The sequence below is a fragment of the Phoca vitulina genome, unplaced genomic scaffold (genome assembly GCF_004348235.1).
Source record: "Phoca vitulina isolate PV1807 unplaced genomic scaffold, GSC_HSeal_1.0 scaffold20, whole genome shotgun sequence".
NCBI lineage: Eukaryota > Metazoa > Chordata > Mammalia > Carnivora > Phocidae > Phoca > Phoca vitulina.
In genome coordinates this window covers 28760313-28777480 of record NW_022589723.1, presented here as the reverse complement: position 1 = coordinate 28777480, position 17168 = coordinate 28760313, and the positions used below count along the sequence as shown (strand labels likewise).

The window sequence follows — 17168 nt, the reverse complement described above, 5'->3', positions numbered from 1 at the left end:
TGCTCAACAATGCTGGAGTTGTCAAGGAGCTCATACATCTCAGCCTGGCACAAATGCCCGGCACTGTCTCCATACTCGGAGCTGACTGCACCCCAGAAGTTCCTGACTCGGGGAAAGGCACATTTCTCACCTGGCTGACTTCCTATCTGAGAAACAACCATTTGTAGATCACACAGCAAGACACCCTGGGTGTCTCCTTTAGGGAGTTCACAGGAGCTCAAGAAAAAACAGCTCTGCAGGCTGACACCAGACCAGTCATGTTCCCTTGTTCTGAACAAGGGCTTTATCTGTTCATCTCAAGGAGGTAATTTTGTTTAATGATTTTATTTATTTATTTGACAGAGAGAGAGAGAGCACAAGCAGGGGGAGTGGCAGGCAAAGGGAGAGGGAGAAGCAGGCTCCCCACAGAGAAGGGAGCCCGATGTGGGGCGCGATCCCAGGACCCCTGAAATCATGACCCAAGCCGAAAGCAGATGCTTAACTGACTGAGCCACCCAGGTGTCCCTCAAAGAGGTAATTTTTAATCATTTGACACTTGGTATTAGACACAGCCCCCTCCAATGGGCCCAATGAACCTCAAACACATTGTTTTTTACTATATTATACCACATAAGAAGTACAGGACACAGAGCTGCCCTCCCTCCGAAAAGCGTAAGTAAACCATGAACCCTGCTGGATGATCGTGGGAGGTTATCCCTCATCTCTAAGAAGCATTTCACACATAAGCTAATAGCGTCTTTAGGAATGCCAGGCCTGTGAGGTCACAGAGCTTTCTAAGCAGGAAAGAGAACACAACAGCGTGACCTGCTGACAGGTTCCCTGTTCCTATTTGCCCAGCGCCTCCAGGGCGGACAATCCACGAGAATAGACAGGCAAGGGTCTGCTCCAGGCAGCCACAGCCACACTCACCTGAGCTTGGCCTGCCATCTCAATGCCAGCATCGAGAAATTCATCGAAATCATCACTGAACTTGCCAGAGGCTGCGGCCAGTTCTCCGCTCTGGCCCCGGGTGGCATGGACCACTTCCCCCGCAGACTGGTTCAGATCAGCCGCAGCTTGGTTCAGCTCACTCTGGGCTTCCTGGAAAGGCTTTGTGCTCGGAGGTAACTGCAGTGGGGAGAAAAGGCACACCCCATAAGAAGTTTTACTTCTCATGGGGGAAATGAAGGAGGGCTCTGTGGAGGGAAAGACTCTCCCAGGGCTGCATTTCTGAGTCATCTAGACTATAAGGCTCCGTGTGGTCTGAGGCCACCTATGTTAAGTCTGACCTTTAACATACAGACATTATTTCATTCACTGAATTACTAAACACCTCTTCAGTGCTAGACACAGTAGATCTAAAAGTGGTCTATCCTCGGGGGCTACGGTCCCCTCAGTAGCAGAGCCAGGATTCACACCTGGGCAGTCTGACTCCAGGATCCATGCTCTGAACCACCACTTCATTTTGGATGGAACCTCTCAAAGGTTTAGCTTTCTAGAACGAAAAGACAGATGCTATTAAACTTCACATCCTATTCTTCCAAACTAATAGCCACCAATTTTATTAGTAGCCTTTGCTCACATAGCTTTTGTGTGGATCAGAAGTGTCATTGGTGGAACTATTCCTATTTGTTCCAGAGAGTTAAGCTAGGCTCTATTAGTCCTACCATGTACACTGCTTGAGGACCTGGTATGTGCCAGGCACCAGGCCGAGAAGAAATGAATGAGCCCAGCTCCACCTTCCCCCACCCACCCCACTGAAAGGGGCTCACAAAACTGGGAACGGGCTCCAAGAGCAAGTAGATTCCTTAGACTACTCACTCTCTCAGATGTCTTAGACACACACATCCCTCCACCACCTGACCGTCCCTGCCCGAGATGTCCTGATAAGAAGTCAGAGGATCACATACCCACCTTTCCTGTTTTCACTGGGCTGACCGGAGAGCAAACAGCAACATGGACTCAAAGAAAAAGTAAACTTTTAAAGCTCCACCTGGGAACTTTGCTGATGGCAAAGCAGAACAAGGAAAGGCAAACTGGGAGGCAAAACAGGCCTCCTCAGACAGAGGTTAGCTGCTCAGAGATCCCATGGAAGGGAGAAGACTCCCCTCACACCCAGGGTGAGCCCAGCCCCCCAGTGCCCCTTCCCCATGCAAAGCCTCTCACCGAGTCCACAAGCAGCTTCTTGCTGGACTCGCCAATGCTCTTCAAGGCCACGTCCACATCCTTCTGCCCCGGGAGACAATTCACGCAGTTATTCAAGGAGTGCGAGACGGCTTTGGCCACCTGCATACACACAGGGAGAAAAGCCCCGTGAGAGAGCACCTTCCCAACCCTGCCGCAGACGGGTGGGGAGCCAGCAGTGATAGTACGCAGAGCTGGAAAGCATCGGGACATGATCTGCCAGCATCCAGTGGACGCTGTTTGCCATTAAATCACCTCGCTGAGGCCTCTCACCGGGGTTAACGTCCTGTCTTGGCAAAGGGGCTGACACAGTGACACGGTACGCCTTATGTGCACCCGGCACCAGGCTAAGTCACGATTCTGTGACTCAAACCCAGAAGTCTCCAATATTATGTCAGGTTCCACAACAAAGAGAGCCGCCACCAAGAGAAACAGAAAGAGCTCCCTTCTTGAGAGCCCCGCGGAGGTCACCGAAGTGGAAGGAGGCCTTGCGTTCTTTGCGTCACAGTTAGGTGTCACAATCTGGGGCCATCACCCCCAGACCACACCCCGCCCAAGGGCAGGCAGGACTCTCTGAGTGCTTCCAGACCAACTTGGAGTTGCCCACATGCTGTCCCTTTAGAATGGGTGACGGCTCGCTGTCTGCACTCAGGTCAAGGATAAGGTCTTTGGAAGTGGGCTGTGTCGTTCCCTTTAACTAGACCATCTCCTTCCCAGCTTCCGGTCTAGAGCTTTGCCCAGATGGCCTCTAGCCCACTAGTTTCATTAGGGTGGCAAAGACTCATCCAAAAAGGCAGTCGAGCCAGACTAAGTATATCTACCTCACTCCCAGACTAGGAAGAGGAATATACTTAAGCATGCACGGGTCCCCAACAAACATGCTGGGTCCTGGCTCCCGAAATTCCAAGGATAGATTTCAAGAGCGCCCCTGCCCCCATACTCTCTGTTGACTCAATTAAGCAGATCTCCTATTATGGGGGGGACTAGGCAAGACTTACAAAAGTGGGAATCGTGTACGGCCTCCATTGCTATAGTACTTTGGGAGGTTTTGAAAACACCCACTGATTGAAAAATGTTCACACCGGGAAAAGAGTGCCCAGGAGACAGCCTGCCAACACGACCACTTTAGTGATGACCATCACTGCCAATTCTGGGCCTCACCTGGGCTAGTCTCTGCTGACTCTCAGCATCCCCAGGTGCAATCAGGGCCTGCTTCGCTTCTTGGATGAGCATGGCGGAGCCTTCCATGACGTCTCGAGCAGAATCTAACATGGCATGCGCAGCTGCGGGGTCGCTCGTGGATGCGGCCACCCCACGAGCAGCCTGGGCCAGCGTTTTCAGAGCTTGGGCTGTCTCTCTGGCAGCCACCCCTGGAAATGAAAGCCCACCACACTTTCTATAAGATTCCACCTAAAAGTCATACTTTACTTGAAAATCAGCTACTGGACCACAGCTTCCTAGAAAGGAGCGCACCCTCTGATAGTGTGTGGTCCAGGTGGGGTCCAAATGACTTATCAAAAATATGAATCGCTACGCTTCTCCAAGTAGCAGCCCATACCACTGGTTCTGGGCCAATCTAAGAGCTGTGTGATAGCAAGCGCCATGCGAAAAGTAATTTTGCTCTGGCTTCACCCACACACTCTGCCCTGCATGTCCACAGGCCTAAAACACCAAAGTGCAGGCGATCAAGGACACAGATGAATCATTCGGATGCACTTCCCTTCCCAATTGTTGTTATTGGGGCACGACTTCTATGCAAGAAAGTGAGCAGTGCACATGGGCAGCTCGGTGATTTTTTACGTGTTTACAAGCACGTAACCACCAACCAGATGGCGACAGAGCAGTTCCATCGCCTGTGTCCTTCTTGCACCAAGAACCTCTCATGCCAGAAGTAAGCACTGCTGTAGCTTTGATCACCATAGACTAGTTTTACCAGGTCTTCAACTCCTTGTTGATGGAACCACAAGAATGCATTCTTCTGTGTCTGGTTTCTTTTGCTACCAGAATGCTAGGAGATTCACCCATGTTGTCACATTCATTCCTCTTTCTTGCTATGTCGTATTTCATGATACAAAGTCACCATCTGTTTATCCTTTCCTCTGCTAATGGACATTTGGACTGTTTTGTGGGGGGTTATTAGGAATAAAGCCACCAAGAGAGTTCTTTACATGCATTTAGGTGGCCAGATGGAATCATTGCTCTTGGATATAAACCTAGGAGCTGAACTGCTGTGTCACAGAGTAAGTTTAGCTTTAGAGGACACTACAAAACCTTTTCAGAATGGTTTTACCATTATACACTGCACCAGCCATGTATGAGCATTCTAGATGCTCTACACCCTAGCCCAAACTAGCTATTGTCAGATTTCCTATTGTAGCCATTTTGCTGGGTGTGTCATTGTAGTTCACGGAGGTTTAACTTTTATTTCCCTAAGGAATACAATGACGTTGAGCACTTTTTCATACACTTAGTGGCCATCTGGATAGCCTCCTCTGCGAAGTGGCTGTTCATCCTTAAATTCACTTCTAAGGATGATGGGATTTGGTGATACACTATGAATAGAAACTAGTTCTTAGAAACTATAGCAACACTTCCCTTAGAATGAACATGCGCCTTTGTACATGGCAACTAGTGCTTGGCATACCCAAGAAAGGGATGAGGACTAGAAACGCCAGAGCATGTAACAAGAGAATCTGAACACCCTGAGAAACGCTGAGGAGCCCACCTTCAAGCGCATCTCACCGGACTGCTTCACAGATGAGGTCCAGCACTGACAGGTGTCTTGTCCACTTTCAGAGGCAGTGCCAGAGCTAGATCTGAGGATTCTGAACTTCTGGGTCAGACTCTCTGCACAGTGCTCTTTGGGGTAGAGAACTATGAAGGATTCTTGTTAGAACATGTACCATCCGCATGAAAATGACACATTGATGTCTCGCTCACTCAGCTTTGAGGTGACTCTTGTCTAAAGGCTTCAGCTGGATGGTCTCTGGGTGGCCCTGAGGCCACCTCTGAGCAGCTGCTGCTTCGGCCGCGTCAGCACAGGTGCAGCAGGTGGTCCTCCCCTTACCATAATGCAATCATGCAAAAGGCCCCACATCCATAAAACAAGACAACTTTGCAGCGTTGCAGACTTGCGAATCTGTAAATATTTAGTAAGTCATGCAGCTGGGACGTAAGTCTACAATTTAATCAGGGCAAATTACAAAGCTGCCCATCTACCATTCATCACACAGCACTTCTGAACGGAGCCCATGGTATGGAAGAATCTTAAACAAAGTGATTTTTTTTTTATGGCAAAGGGGAAGCCCAGAAGAGAAAACACAAAGATAAATAAAGTGAAGGTGAAGGAGAGAAACAAGCTGAGAGCAGTCAATTCCTTTTTATGTTTAAGCTTCTGGCACAGGGTTGCAAGATGCCCTTGCTCAGAAAGGCACCACATGTGGTTTAAGACCTCATGTAGCTACAGCTCTGCTGATTAGTTGTGTGGCCCAGACTGCTGCCTTTTCCCTTGGGGCCTCCGGTTCCCACAGGTTTTAGGAGAGGCTGAGATCACTGCTCTGCTGAAAATTCTAGGCTGTCATTTCTAGACATCTCCTCCTGCCTTTCCATTTATTATAGTCTCCTGAGTCCATTTCTATTTGAGTTGTGTATGACTTTGAAAGAATAAAACGTTTATCATACACAATTAAGAAAGTCATGTTTATGCAAAAATCAGTTACTGAAAAACCTCTTATAGACCCAGACAATTTTTAAAAAGGCAGAAACCAGAGGAGCTGAATGACAAAAGCTTAGGCTGATCTATCCCACGTGTTTTCCGCTGAGGACTCACTATGAAATCCCAATGGCACCTCGAGGATCCTCTTTGGAGGGATCAGGTTTCCAAAAAAAAAAAAAAAAAAAAGAGGAAGCTACGCCATCAAAGGAATGAAACAAGACGACGAGAGGCCGGGGAGCCCAATGAACATCTACGGCTATACACGGCTCTGTTCAGAGCGACTTCTTAAAGGTAGTGATGACACTCATCAGGGTCAGGTCTCCAGGCAAACACCACCCTCGAAATGAAACTGTTCCTATAGTCCAGCGTACGCTACAGAGCCAGAACTGCCAGTGGGAAACTCAAAAGCAGATCACTGTGGCAGTAACCACAATCCTTTGAAGACACAGATTACTTTCACAGTATTCTTGCTATCTGGATCTTAAATTACTTTCAGGAACAGAGCCTTAAGAAGATCCACCAGTGACCATTTCCTTACACCACACAAAAAATAGACTCAAAATGGATGAAAGACCTAAATTGAGACAGGAGTCCATCAAAATCCTAGAGGAGAACACAGGCAGCAACCTCTTCGACCTCAGCTGCAGCAACTTCTTCCTAGAAACATCACCAAAGGCAAGGGAAACAAGGGCAAAAAATGAACTATTGGGACTTCATCAAGATAAAAAGCTTTTGCACAGCAAAGGAAACAGTCAACAAAACCAAAAGACAACCGACAGAATGGGAGAAGATATTAGCAAATGACATATCAGATAAAGGGCTAGTATCCAAAATCTATAAAGAACTTATCAAGCTCAACACCCAAAGAACAACTAATCCAATCAAGAAATGAGCAGAAGACATGAATAGACATTTTTCCAAATGAAGACATCCAAACGGCCAACAGACACATGAAAAAGTGCTCAACATCGCTCGGCATCAGGGAAATGCAAATCAAAACCTCAAAGAGATACCACCTCACACCAGCCAGAATGGCTAAAATTAACAAGTCAGGAAACGACAGATGTTGGCAAGGATGCGGAGAAAGGGGAACCCTCCTACACTGTTGGTGGGAATGCAAGCTGGTGCAGCCACTCTGGAAAACAGTTTGGAGTTTCCTCAAAAAGTTGAAAATAGAGCTACCCTACGACCCAGCAACTGCACTACTGGGTATTTACTCCAAAGATACAAATGTAGTGATCCGAAGGGGCACGTGCACCCCAGTGTTTATAGCAGCAATGTCCACAATAGCCAAACTATGGAAAGAGCCAAGATGTCCATCAACAGATGAATGGATAAAGAAAATGTGGTATATATATACAATGGAATATTATGCAGACATAAAAAAACAACAACAACGAAATCTTGCCATTTGCAATGACGTGGATGGAACTAGAGGGTATTATGCTAAGCGAAACAAGTCAATCAGAGAAAGACATGTATCATACGATCTCACTGATATGAGGACTTCTTAATCTCAGAAAACAAACTGAGGGTTGCTGGAGTGGTGGGGGGGTGGGAGGGATGGCGTGGCTGGGTGATAGACATTGGGGAGGGTATGTGCTATGGTGAGCGCTGTGAATTGTGTAAAACTGATGAATCACAGACCTATACCTCTGAAACAAATAATACATTATATGTTAAAAAAAAGAAAGAAAAGAAGATAGTAGGAAGGGAAAAATGAAGGGGGTGTAATTGGAGGGGGAGATGAACCATGAGAGACTATGGACTCTGAGAAACAAACTGAGGGTTCTAGAGGGGAGGGGCGTGGGGGGATGGGTTAGCCTGGTGATGGGTATTAAAGAGGGCACATACTGAATGAGCACTGGGTGTTATACGCAAACAATGAATCATGGAACACTACATCAAAAACTAATGATGTAATGTATGGTGATTAACACAACATAATAAAATAAAATTAAAAAAAAAAAAAGAAGAAGATCCACCAGTGATATGCAATGTAGTGAAGTGCTTTGTAATGGTAGTTATTGCTGACTGGCATTATGTAGGTCGTGTGTAGACGGCACCAGCCCACATGGCAAACTCACAAGGTAAAAACCTGGTATGACATAGGTTTTTAATCTGTCGCACAGGATCTGGAAAGAGGTCTATGTACAACTGTATTCAGCTCACCATAGATGTAGTTTAAATACTGCCCCAGCCAAACAAAAAAACATCTGTGTTAGAATCCAGCCAGTGGGCAGCTCACATGTAACTCCAGACTATCCCGCACACCTCATTTGAGGACGAGAGACCTGGAAAGAAGCTGAGACCCGGGGAGAAGCTGTCCACACGTGCGCTCTCTTCTTGCTTCCCATCCATTCTCCAATTTGCCTGGACTTGCCTTCAACAAGGAAAGAGTGACCCTGTTTTCCCCAAATCCAATGGATGCCTCCTAAGTCCCTCTCTTAGGCGACTTTCTGGGTAGCAACCACTTCTCTGACTCTAGAGATACTCCTCTCTCCCAACTTCCTTGCTCTTCTCCAAGGCTGCATATTCTCACTTCTTTCAAAGATTCCCAATGCTGCTTAGCCTTCTTCTTATTAAATGTTTGGGTTCTGCAGGGTTATATCTGATAACCTTTTTCCTACTCTATCATTCCCCCTAGGCAAACTTATCTATACTTCCACAGTTTCAATTATTATCAGTATATTAAATATTTAAAAACTTATCTCCAGCCCAGACTTCTCTACTGAGTTCCAGAGGCAAATTTCTAGCTGCCTAATGGGCACCTGGACTTGGGACATCCTACAGATGCTTCAAACTGAATGCATTTACAGTTGAACCTAGCATCTCTAAACTCCAACCCCTGCCACACTTGCCCATGGCCCTGTGTTGCCATCATGGTGATTCACACACCTCTTCATTCATTGCAGGCCAAACACTTAGAGTTGTCCATGTTGCTTTCCTTACTCCCATCCTGGCCAGTTCCTGACCAGTCTAAGCTAAAGCCAAATGCTTTTAGGTCTCTCTTTAATCTATCCCTTCAATTCTGCTACAGGCCACACCCATCTCTCATATGGATGAAGGCAACAGCCTTCACACTGGTCTCCCTGCCTCCACCTTTGTTTCCCTCCAATTTATCTGCATACGAGAGGAAAGGCAACCTATCTGAAAGACAAACTAAACCATGTCCATGGATGAGAACTCTTCAATATTTTCACATGCTCTTAGGTTAAGTTTTCAATGATTTAAGTTGGCTTATGAGGCTCTTTAGGATCTGACCCAGCCTCCCTTTCTGGCCTTAACTTCTTACTCCTTACGGGCTTGCCTTTTACCTGAACCCTCCTCCGGTCACTTGGTCAGCCGTCCTTCCTCTTACCTTTGGGACTCGATATACACTGTTCTGCTTCCCCAACCACCCATTCAGTGCCTGCCAAAACTAAATGGTGCTATTTCTAGGCTGTTTTTCACGCACAGACTAGACAGTCTGTAATCCTGGATGTTATCAGTATCAGATGATGCAACTTATAAAGCAGTCTTCCTTCCGCTAAAGAGTCCATTTCATCAGCTACACCAAATCTGGCAAGATTCCAGAAATGTGTAGAAATTTTTGAAACTCGTATCTCTCACGTACCCTCCGTTTTGTAAGAATTTATAAATACTTTTCCTCCTCCTTGAATGCTAAATGAATGCTGAACAATCCTTAAAACCCTGATCAGGTGGCCAGTTCACTCTTGACAGTTTCTCTTACTCTCCCATTCGGATAAAATTCTTATTATTGCAGGTACTATATTATACTACAGAGAACTCTTTTTGTGCTCCTATTGTCTCTATTCTCAAGGTAATAAATAGACACAGTTAAAAAAAATCTAAGAGGACTTTGGTTATAGTAATGGCAGAATAGCTTATTGCAGATCAATTCCCCTCAGAGACACAACTTAAAACACTGGAAAAATCATATAAAACATCTGTTTGACAGCAATGGAGAGAAACCAAGGCATGAAGAAGGATGAGATTTTAAAAAGAAAGAAAGCATGGTGGTGGGGGGGGGGGGCGGTGAGGGTGTAAAGGGCTGCTTTTCCCCTCAAGGCATTCCTTCATTTGTAAACTTGTCCAGAAGCTGAGCAAAACTTCCTGCAATCTTATGGGGCTGGGAGGATTAAAAAGCACAGTTCTGAGCCCATGGTAGAGAATGGCCCTGGTAAACATCACAGATGTTCTGATGGGATACACAAAGGCCTGTGCCCTAAAAAACAAACTGGAAATAGACCGCACAATTTCCAATCAGCCCAGTCCCTGTTCATATTATGGTGACCTGCCTAGATGTTCACTACATACCAGGAACAAAGAATAATCCTCCATAGGGAAAGAAACACAATTTAGAGCCTCACATTATCTCTTCAGTTTAAAATACCAATGTCTAGCATTAAATTAAAAGATATCAGAAACACCAAGAGGTAAGACCAACAGCTGAAAACCAAGAGGAGAAAAATGTCAGACCAGGAGCACAGGCCCACAGATGATCCAAATAACGGAATTACTGAACCAGGTCTTTCAATAACTTGTGATAACTAAGTTTAAGAAATTAGATGGCAAGATAGAAAATTTCAGCAGAGAAAGGGAAGTGTACAAAAACTATCAAATGCTATTCTCAAACTGAAAAATAGGACATTTCAAATTAAAAACTCGGAAGAGGTTGAAAGGCAGAATAGACACAGCTAAAGAGAGGAAGAGTGAGCTGCAGACTGATCAAATGAGAATATGCAGAATAAAGCATGGAGAAGAAAAATCACAGTAAGTACAGGAAAGATTAAGAGACACATAAAACAGTGGAAACGCCCAAAATATATGGTAACTGGAATCTACAGAGAAGAAGAGAAAAAAATGGGGCGGAAACACTGTTTGAAAATACAGTGCTTGAGAATTTTCTAAAACAGACCTAAGACAACAAATCCCATTTTCAAGCAGTACTAAAACCTACAGCAGGATAAATACCCAAAAAAACTTCTCTAGGTACATTGCTTGAAAAAAAGACTGAAAAATTAAAAAAGCTAGTAGAGGGGAAAAATAAAACCACATTGAGACTCTTGACTCCGGGAAACAAACTGAGGGTTGCAGAAAAGGAGGTGGGTGGGGGGATGGGGTAACGCGGTGATGGGCAATAAGGAGGGCACTGATGTGATGAGCAATGGGTGTTATATGCAACTAATGAATCATTGAACATTATATCAAAAACTAATGATGTACTATACATTGGCTAATTGATTTTAAATTTAAAAAATTTAAAAATTTAAGAAAATTTAAAAAAACAACAACCCCACATTACTTTCTCAAAAGGAGACTGACAGCTGACTTCACAACAGAAATAAAGGAAGCCAGAAGACAATGGAATAACATCTTCAAAGTTCTGGCAGAAAAGAAATGTCAGCTTAAAATTTTATAAATGACATTATCTACCAAAGATAAAGGCTAACCAAAGGCAGTTTTAGACAAACAAAAATGGACAGAATTTGTTACTGGTAAAGTCACACTGAAGGAAAGGAAGAGAGTTCTGCAGGCAGAAAGGAAATAATCCCCAGTGGCAGCACATGGAGAGTGAGGAAGGAATAAAGAACAATGGAAAGGGTAAATGTGGAGGTGAATCTAAATGGATACTGACTGACTGTATGAAACAATATGGAGACTGTATGGAGAGGATTAAAGTATCTGTATAATTATAACGCACAACAATGACGACAAAGAATGAGCTGGAAGAAAGGTAAAGGGAGTTCAAGTGTCCCAAGATTCTTGCACCGTCTAGGAAGTGGTGAACCCACTAGCTTATATTAGACTTTTAAAAATCCCAGAATAGTCAGTGAATATATAACTAACAAGCTAATCAAGGAGAAAGGAACAGAACTTAACAGATACATATGAATCTGAAGAAAAGAGACAGAGAAAGGAAGCCAGAACAGGTAAGTCATTCAGAAAACAAAGAGTAAAAGGATAGATTCAAACCCCAGTATCTCAGTAATTACATTACAGGTAAATGGAACAAATACTCCAATTGAAAAAAGAGATTGATGGGGTGCCTGGGTGGCTCAGTCGGTTAAGCATCTGCCTTTGGCCCAGGTCATGATTCCCAGATCCTAGGATTGAGCCCCATGCTGGGCTCCCTGAGCAGTGGAGCGTGTGCATCTCCCTCTGCCCCTCCCCCCACTTGTGCTCTCGTGCTCTCTCAAATAAATAAAATCTTTTAAAAATTAAAAAAAAAGAAAAAAGATGTTGCATCAACAACCCTTCCCTTCGCAAAACAACTGCATGATGCTCACAAGATACAAGTCAAATAAAAGCATACAGAAAAGTTGAAAATGGGATAAAATATATCAAGCACATTACAATGAAAACAAATGCATGAAACTATAGGCACAAAACTATAAAACAGTATTAAAAGGAAAATCTAAGTAAGTGGAGGGACATGCCCTATTTGCAAATTAGAAGACTCAAGAATGTGAAAATGTCACTTATCCCCAAATTGATTCAGTATAACTCCAATTAAGAAAAGAAAAAATGAACAGGTTTTTTTGGGGGGTAGAAACGGACAGGCTGATTGTAGAATTTATGTGGAAATGCAAAGGACTAAGAATAGTCAGCACTACCTGAGAAATAATGAAGTCAGAGGACTTATATAAGTAGATATTAATACTTAGTATAAAACTCAGTAATTAGGAAAGTGTGCTACTAAGGTAGGGACAGGCAATCAAGTCACTGGGAAAGAAGTAGAAGATCAGAAGCTGATTTGCATATAGCTTTCACTTAAGGACTAAGTGGCACCGAAGACCACTGGGGAAATGATGATTGCTTCAGTGAGTGGTGCTGGGTCAAATAGATATCCTAGAGAAAAAAACAGTAAGGACCCTCTTTGCTCATATACAAAACTCAATTGAAGATGGATCACAGTTCTAAATATAGAAAGTAAAACAAAGCTTCTAGACCATAATAGAAGAGAATATCTTGATTTTGGAGAGGCAAATTTTTTAAAAAGGACAAGAAAGTTAGTAACCATAAAGGAAAAAAAGCACTGTAAATTGAACTATATTAAAATTCTAAAAAATCTGTTCATCAAGAAACAGCTTTGAGAGTGAAAGGTAAGCCCCAAGATAAAGGAAATACGTATAAGTGAAAAAGAATTCCTACAACTAAGACAAAGATAACTCAAGTGTTTTTTTTTTTTTTTTTTTTTTTAAGGAAGAGCAAAAGGCATGAGCAGGCACTTCACAAGATGTCCAAATGACCAGTATATGAAAGAACCCTCAGTTGCATTGCTCATCAGGGAAATACAAATTAGAACCATTATATGATACTGCTACACGCTCAGCAGAATGGCTAATGATGTTGGCTGACAACAGAACGTGGAGACAGGAACATGAACAAGTGGAGCACAGCCTGGGACGCAGCAACTCCATTTCTAGGTATCTATTTAGAAAATGCTTATTTCTGTTCACTAAGCAGCCTGTACGAGAACTATTCATACCTTTACCTATCAATGGTATAAAGAGTCACCAACAGGTATATTCACATAATGAAATATTACAGGAAGCAACAGAAAGGAAAGAACTGCTTCCGAAATCACGTGCATCTCACACCATAATGCCAGAAAAAGCGGCGAAAACACATGGACACACCTTGCACGATTCCATTCACAGTTAAAAATAGGCAAATCAACTTGTGCGTTACAAGGTTACAAGTCACGGGTGTTTACCTCTGGGGACAGGAGGAAATACAATGACTGGCAGGAAGCACAAGGCACGTGGTGGGTGCGGAAAATGTTCCACCGCTTGATCTTGGTGGTGGTTTTTGGCTGCAATTTATAATAACTCTCGAAGGCACACATTTAGGACTTAACAGCTCTCTTCTGGATGTTTATTACACTTCAGTAACAATGTATACATTTTTCTAAAGAAGTCAAGCAGCACTACTGTGTAACAAAAGCAACAATCTATAACCACCCCTCCCCATCCCATTCCTTTCCTGGAGCCACTCAGCTCTTTGAGCTTTCTTCAGACACATTTCCTACTTCTGAGTAATGGGCTTACAATGAAACTTCTCCATGTTTCCATTTTAGGTAGCTAGGGTCTTCCTATTATGTCTGCTTCCTATTAGGAAGACATTTCCTTATATAACCTGGTGTTTTTCCTAGAGTTGATAATCACACAATCTGTTTCTATATAGCCCTGTTTAAAGGTGTCTCCTGCCCTTATGGGTACCTTGTGTCTCCAATACTCAAACCCCCTCAGGGTTTTGCAGCACAAGTCAGCTTGTCTCTTGCCTGCTGCCCTGTCCCTGGAGAACTTCAGTTTTTGTTCTCACTGGCTCTGTCAGCTTCCGGTCATCTGTCTCCTTCTATCTTCGCAAATTTCACTGGCATCTTATTTGTTGTCATCTTTTCCTCCTTGACCTTTTTATTTTTATCCCTTTAATTTAGTGAGATTCCAACAGTCATACAGAGATAGTCCTAAAAGTCTATAATTACGGTTTCTTATAGTCTAGAAGGGGTGATCCACAATAATTTGGGGTCTTCATATTTTATTCGTCTTTGTATGCTTAGTATCAAGCCCAGTAACAAGCACAGGGAAAGAGCTTGAAAAATCTGTAAACTGCTGTTGAAAAACAAAGTTAGGTTCATGGTCAAATCAATGAACCCCAGCTGAGGCATGAGCAGGCACTTCACAAGATGTCCAAATGGCCAATATATGGAAAAACCCTCAGGTGCATTGCTCATCAGGGAAATACAAATTAGAACCATTATATGATACTGCTACACGCTCAGCAGAATGGCTAATGACGTTGGCTGACAACAGAACGTGGAGATAGGAATGACACCCCCCCCAGCGGTCTGCACCTGGCCACAGGGCATCACGAAGGGTATGAGTCTCACCTGTGTAGTGCTCATTGCCTTGAGCAGCACAGGTTAGGAGCTGTGCCATGGATGAGCCCACTGCCTTGGATGTACTTCCTAGGTCTTGAGCGCATTTTTCCAGCTATAAGAATATCCAAGGGGGAAGACAGCTTAGAAGAAAAGCAACATACACTATAGTCTTAGCATACAAACAATGAGCATCAAATCGTGGTCCTTAGCTCTTTCCCACCTAATACCAGTGGTGCAAAAAGTAGGGTGATAGAAGGGAAAGAGCCCATGCTTCAGAACAAAAAAATCTGGGTTCAGGCCCCTGTCCTCTGCTTCCTTCCCCCCACATGCTAGCTCTCAGAGACTGGGCAGGTTACTGAACCTCTCCATGCCTTGGTTTCCTGGAGGGATCCTAATACTTAAGCTTAGAAAGTTCTCAGAATCCATGTAGGTACTCAACAAATGGTAGCTATTAGCATCATGCCTTTCGAAGCTAATTTAGAAAGTCTGCAACAAATCCTTAGCGAGAATGAATTATGCCTTGGCAGGAAGTGGGCAGACATCCAGCGGTCCGGCCTTCCTAGCATGCGGGGCCATTAACATTGTTCATTTCGATCTTTATACTTCAAGGAGTTCTAACCAGAAGGAAATGCAATAGGAGAGGTTTGCCGTGGTAAATGAGATTATGAAAATGGGCAAAGTGCTTGCTTCCCATGAACAGCACGTCATCTTGCTTTGTAAACTGAATAAATAATTCAGAGAACAAAGTTACTGACGGCTCAGAGTATGGATAATTATTTGATTACTAGATGAGGACAACATTTTGGAACAGAAGCTCGAGGCATACCGTGAGAGCACAGACAGGTGTCAGAGAATGTGTGCATTTCTTAACTCTAAAGCACGGCTTCCCAAGATAGGCAGTGCCTTCAAACATAAAAGAACCCAGAGCCAACAATATGTTCTAACACAGCACACACATTCTTTTGGGGCAAACAATTTCCTTAAAAATTACATGGGGTTTCTTACATTCTAACCGACCAGCAGGTTTCTGTAAAGGCAGAATTCATGTCATGTCAGCCTCTCTTGGACTCCCTGGAGTGCAGGAGTTTGCAAAGGGACACGTGGACTACATTACAAAGCTGCTGGCCCTGCGGCCAGTCCTGACTTGATCGTTAGCTGGGTGACCTTAGTTAGGTGATGTAACTTTTCTGAGCCTGAGTTTCCTCGTCTTTACAATTAGCAGTAGCATGATTTAACAAGTATTTTCTGAGGGCTTCCTATCTACCATTGCTCCGTGGTAAATTAGCTGCTCTGGAAGTCCCTGTATATTGCACAAGTTTGCAGCAGTAGTTAAGAGTAGAAGCTCTCAAGGTGAGGGATCAAGAGCATGGGTTTTGGAGTCCTGTAGGTCTAGATTCAAACTCTGCTTCCACTATCAGCTGGTAGACACTGGACAGAATAGTGACAACCTACCTCTGCACCTCTGTTTCCTCAGCTGTAAAATGGGATTCACAAAACTCGCTCATCAAGGTTACCATCAGGATAAACTAGATTGATTTTGTGCACATACAGTGCTTACAAAAACCTTACCAAATGGTGGTATTTATTAGCAATGTTTAAGAATGTGGAAAAGGAGCTACACACAAATGAGAAGAACTGGTAGAATTTTAGCCAAGAAAACCCTGACATAGGGGCGCCTGGGTGGCTCAGTCGCTAGGCGTCTGCCTTCGGCTCAGGTCATGATGCCAGGGTCCTGGGATCGAGCCCCACATCAGGTTCCCTGCTCAGCAGGAAGCCTGCTTCTTCCTCTCCCACTCCCCCTGCTTGTGTTCCCTCTCTCGCTGTCTCTCTCTAACAAATAAATATTAAAAAAAAAAAAAAAGAAAACCCTGACATAGGCATCAGGAGGCACCATAACACGATCAAATTAGAGCTCTATTACCACCATTCCCCCGGCTCTTGTGTTTGTACTGGATTAAAGTGCTTTGCTGTCGTCCATCCTAGTTGTCTTGCGCTAAGTCAGTATTTTTTCAAACCATGTCTGTTGAAAATATTTTCTGTGTCCATCTTTATAACCTCATTGCTATTCCTTTCACAGATAAAATATGTGAGACACAGAGGAGATGCAAGACTGTCTACAGCTAGCTGAGGATACAAGCTAGAGCTAGAAGCTAGAACTCCTACTTTTAAACCTAGCTCCTCCAGCTGCACTGGACGTTCTTTAAAGAAAAAGGCTGTGGGATCAGAACACTGGCCTCAAACACTAGGATGTGTCTTGTTTATGAAAAAGAGTGACAGACACTTGTTCATCCCTAGCGAAGCCCCAGGAAAGCAAGACACAGGACCATGACCAGATGCCCCTTCAAGGCCATCCTTATCTCAATGCAGTTCTTAAAAATGGGGCTATTCTAGGGCTTTGCC

At 44.0% G+C, this 17168-nt stretch overlaps 1 protein-coding gene across 13 annotated transcripts in view; it reads right to left on the bottom strand.

The window, feature by feature from the left end:
• The window catches only part of TLN2 (talin 2), a 421358-nt gene that overhangs the window by 105861 nt on the left and 298329 nt on the right, over positions 1 to 17168 (bottom strand). For all 13 annotated transcript variants that reach the window (XM_032417152.1, XM_032417158.1, XM_032417149.1 and 10 more), the window contains 4 exons: positions 14778 to 14880; positions 3325 to 3533; positions 2146 to 2265; positions 910 to 1107 (listed from right to left, as the gene is read on the bottom strand). In XM_032417152.1, coding sequence (XP_032273043.1) covers positions 910 to 1107; positions 2146 to 2265; positions 3325 to 3533; positions 14778 to 14880 — 630 coding nt within the window. The remainder of the gene's footprint in view (positions 1 to 909; positions 1108 to 2145; positions 2266 to 3324; positions 3534 to 14777; positions 14881 to 17168) is intronic.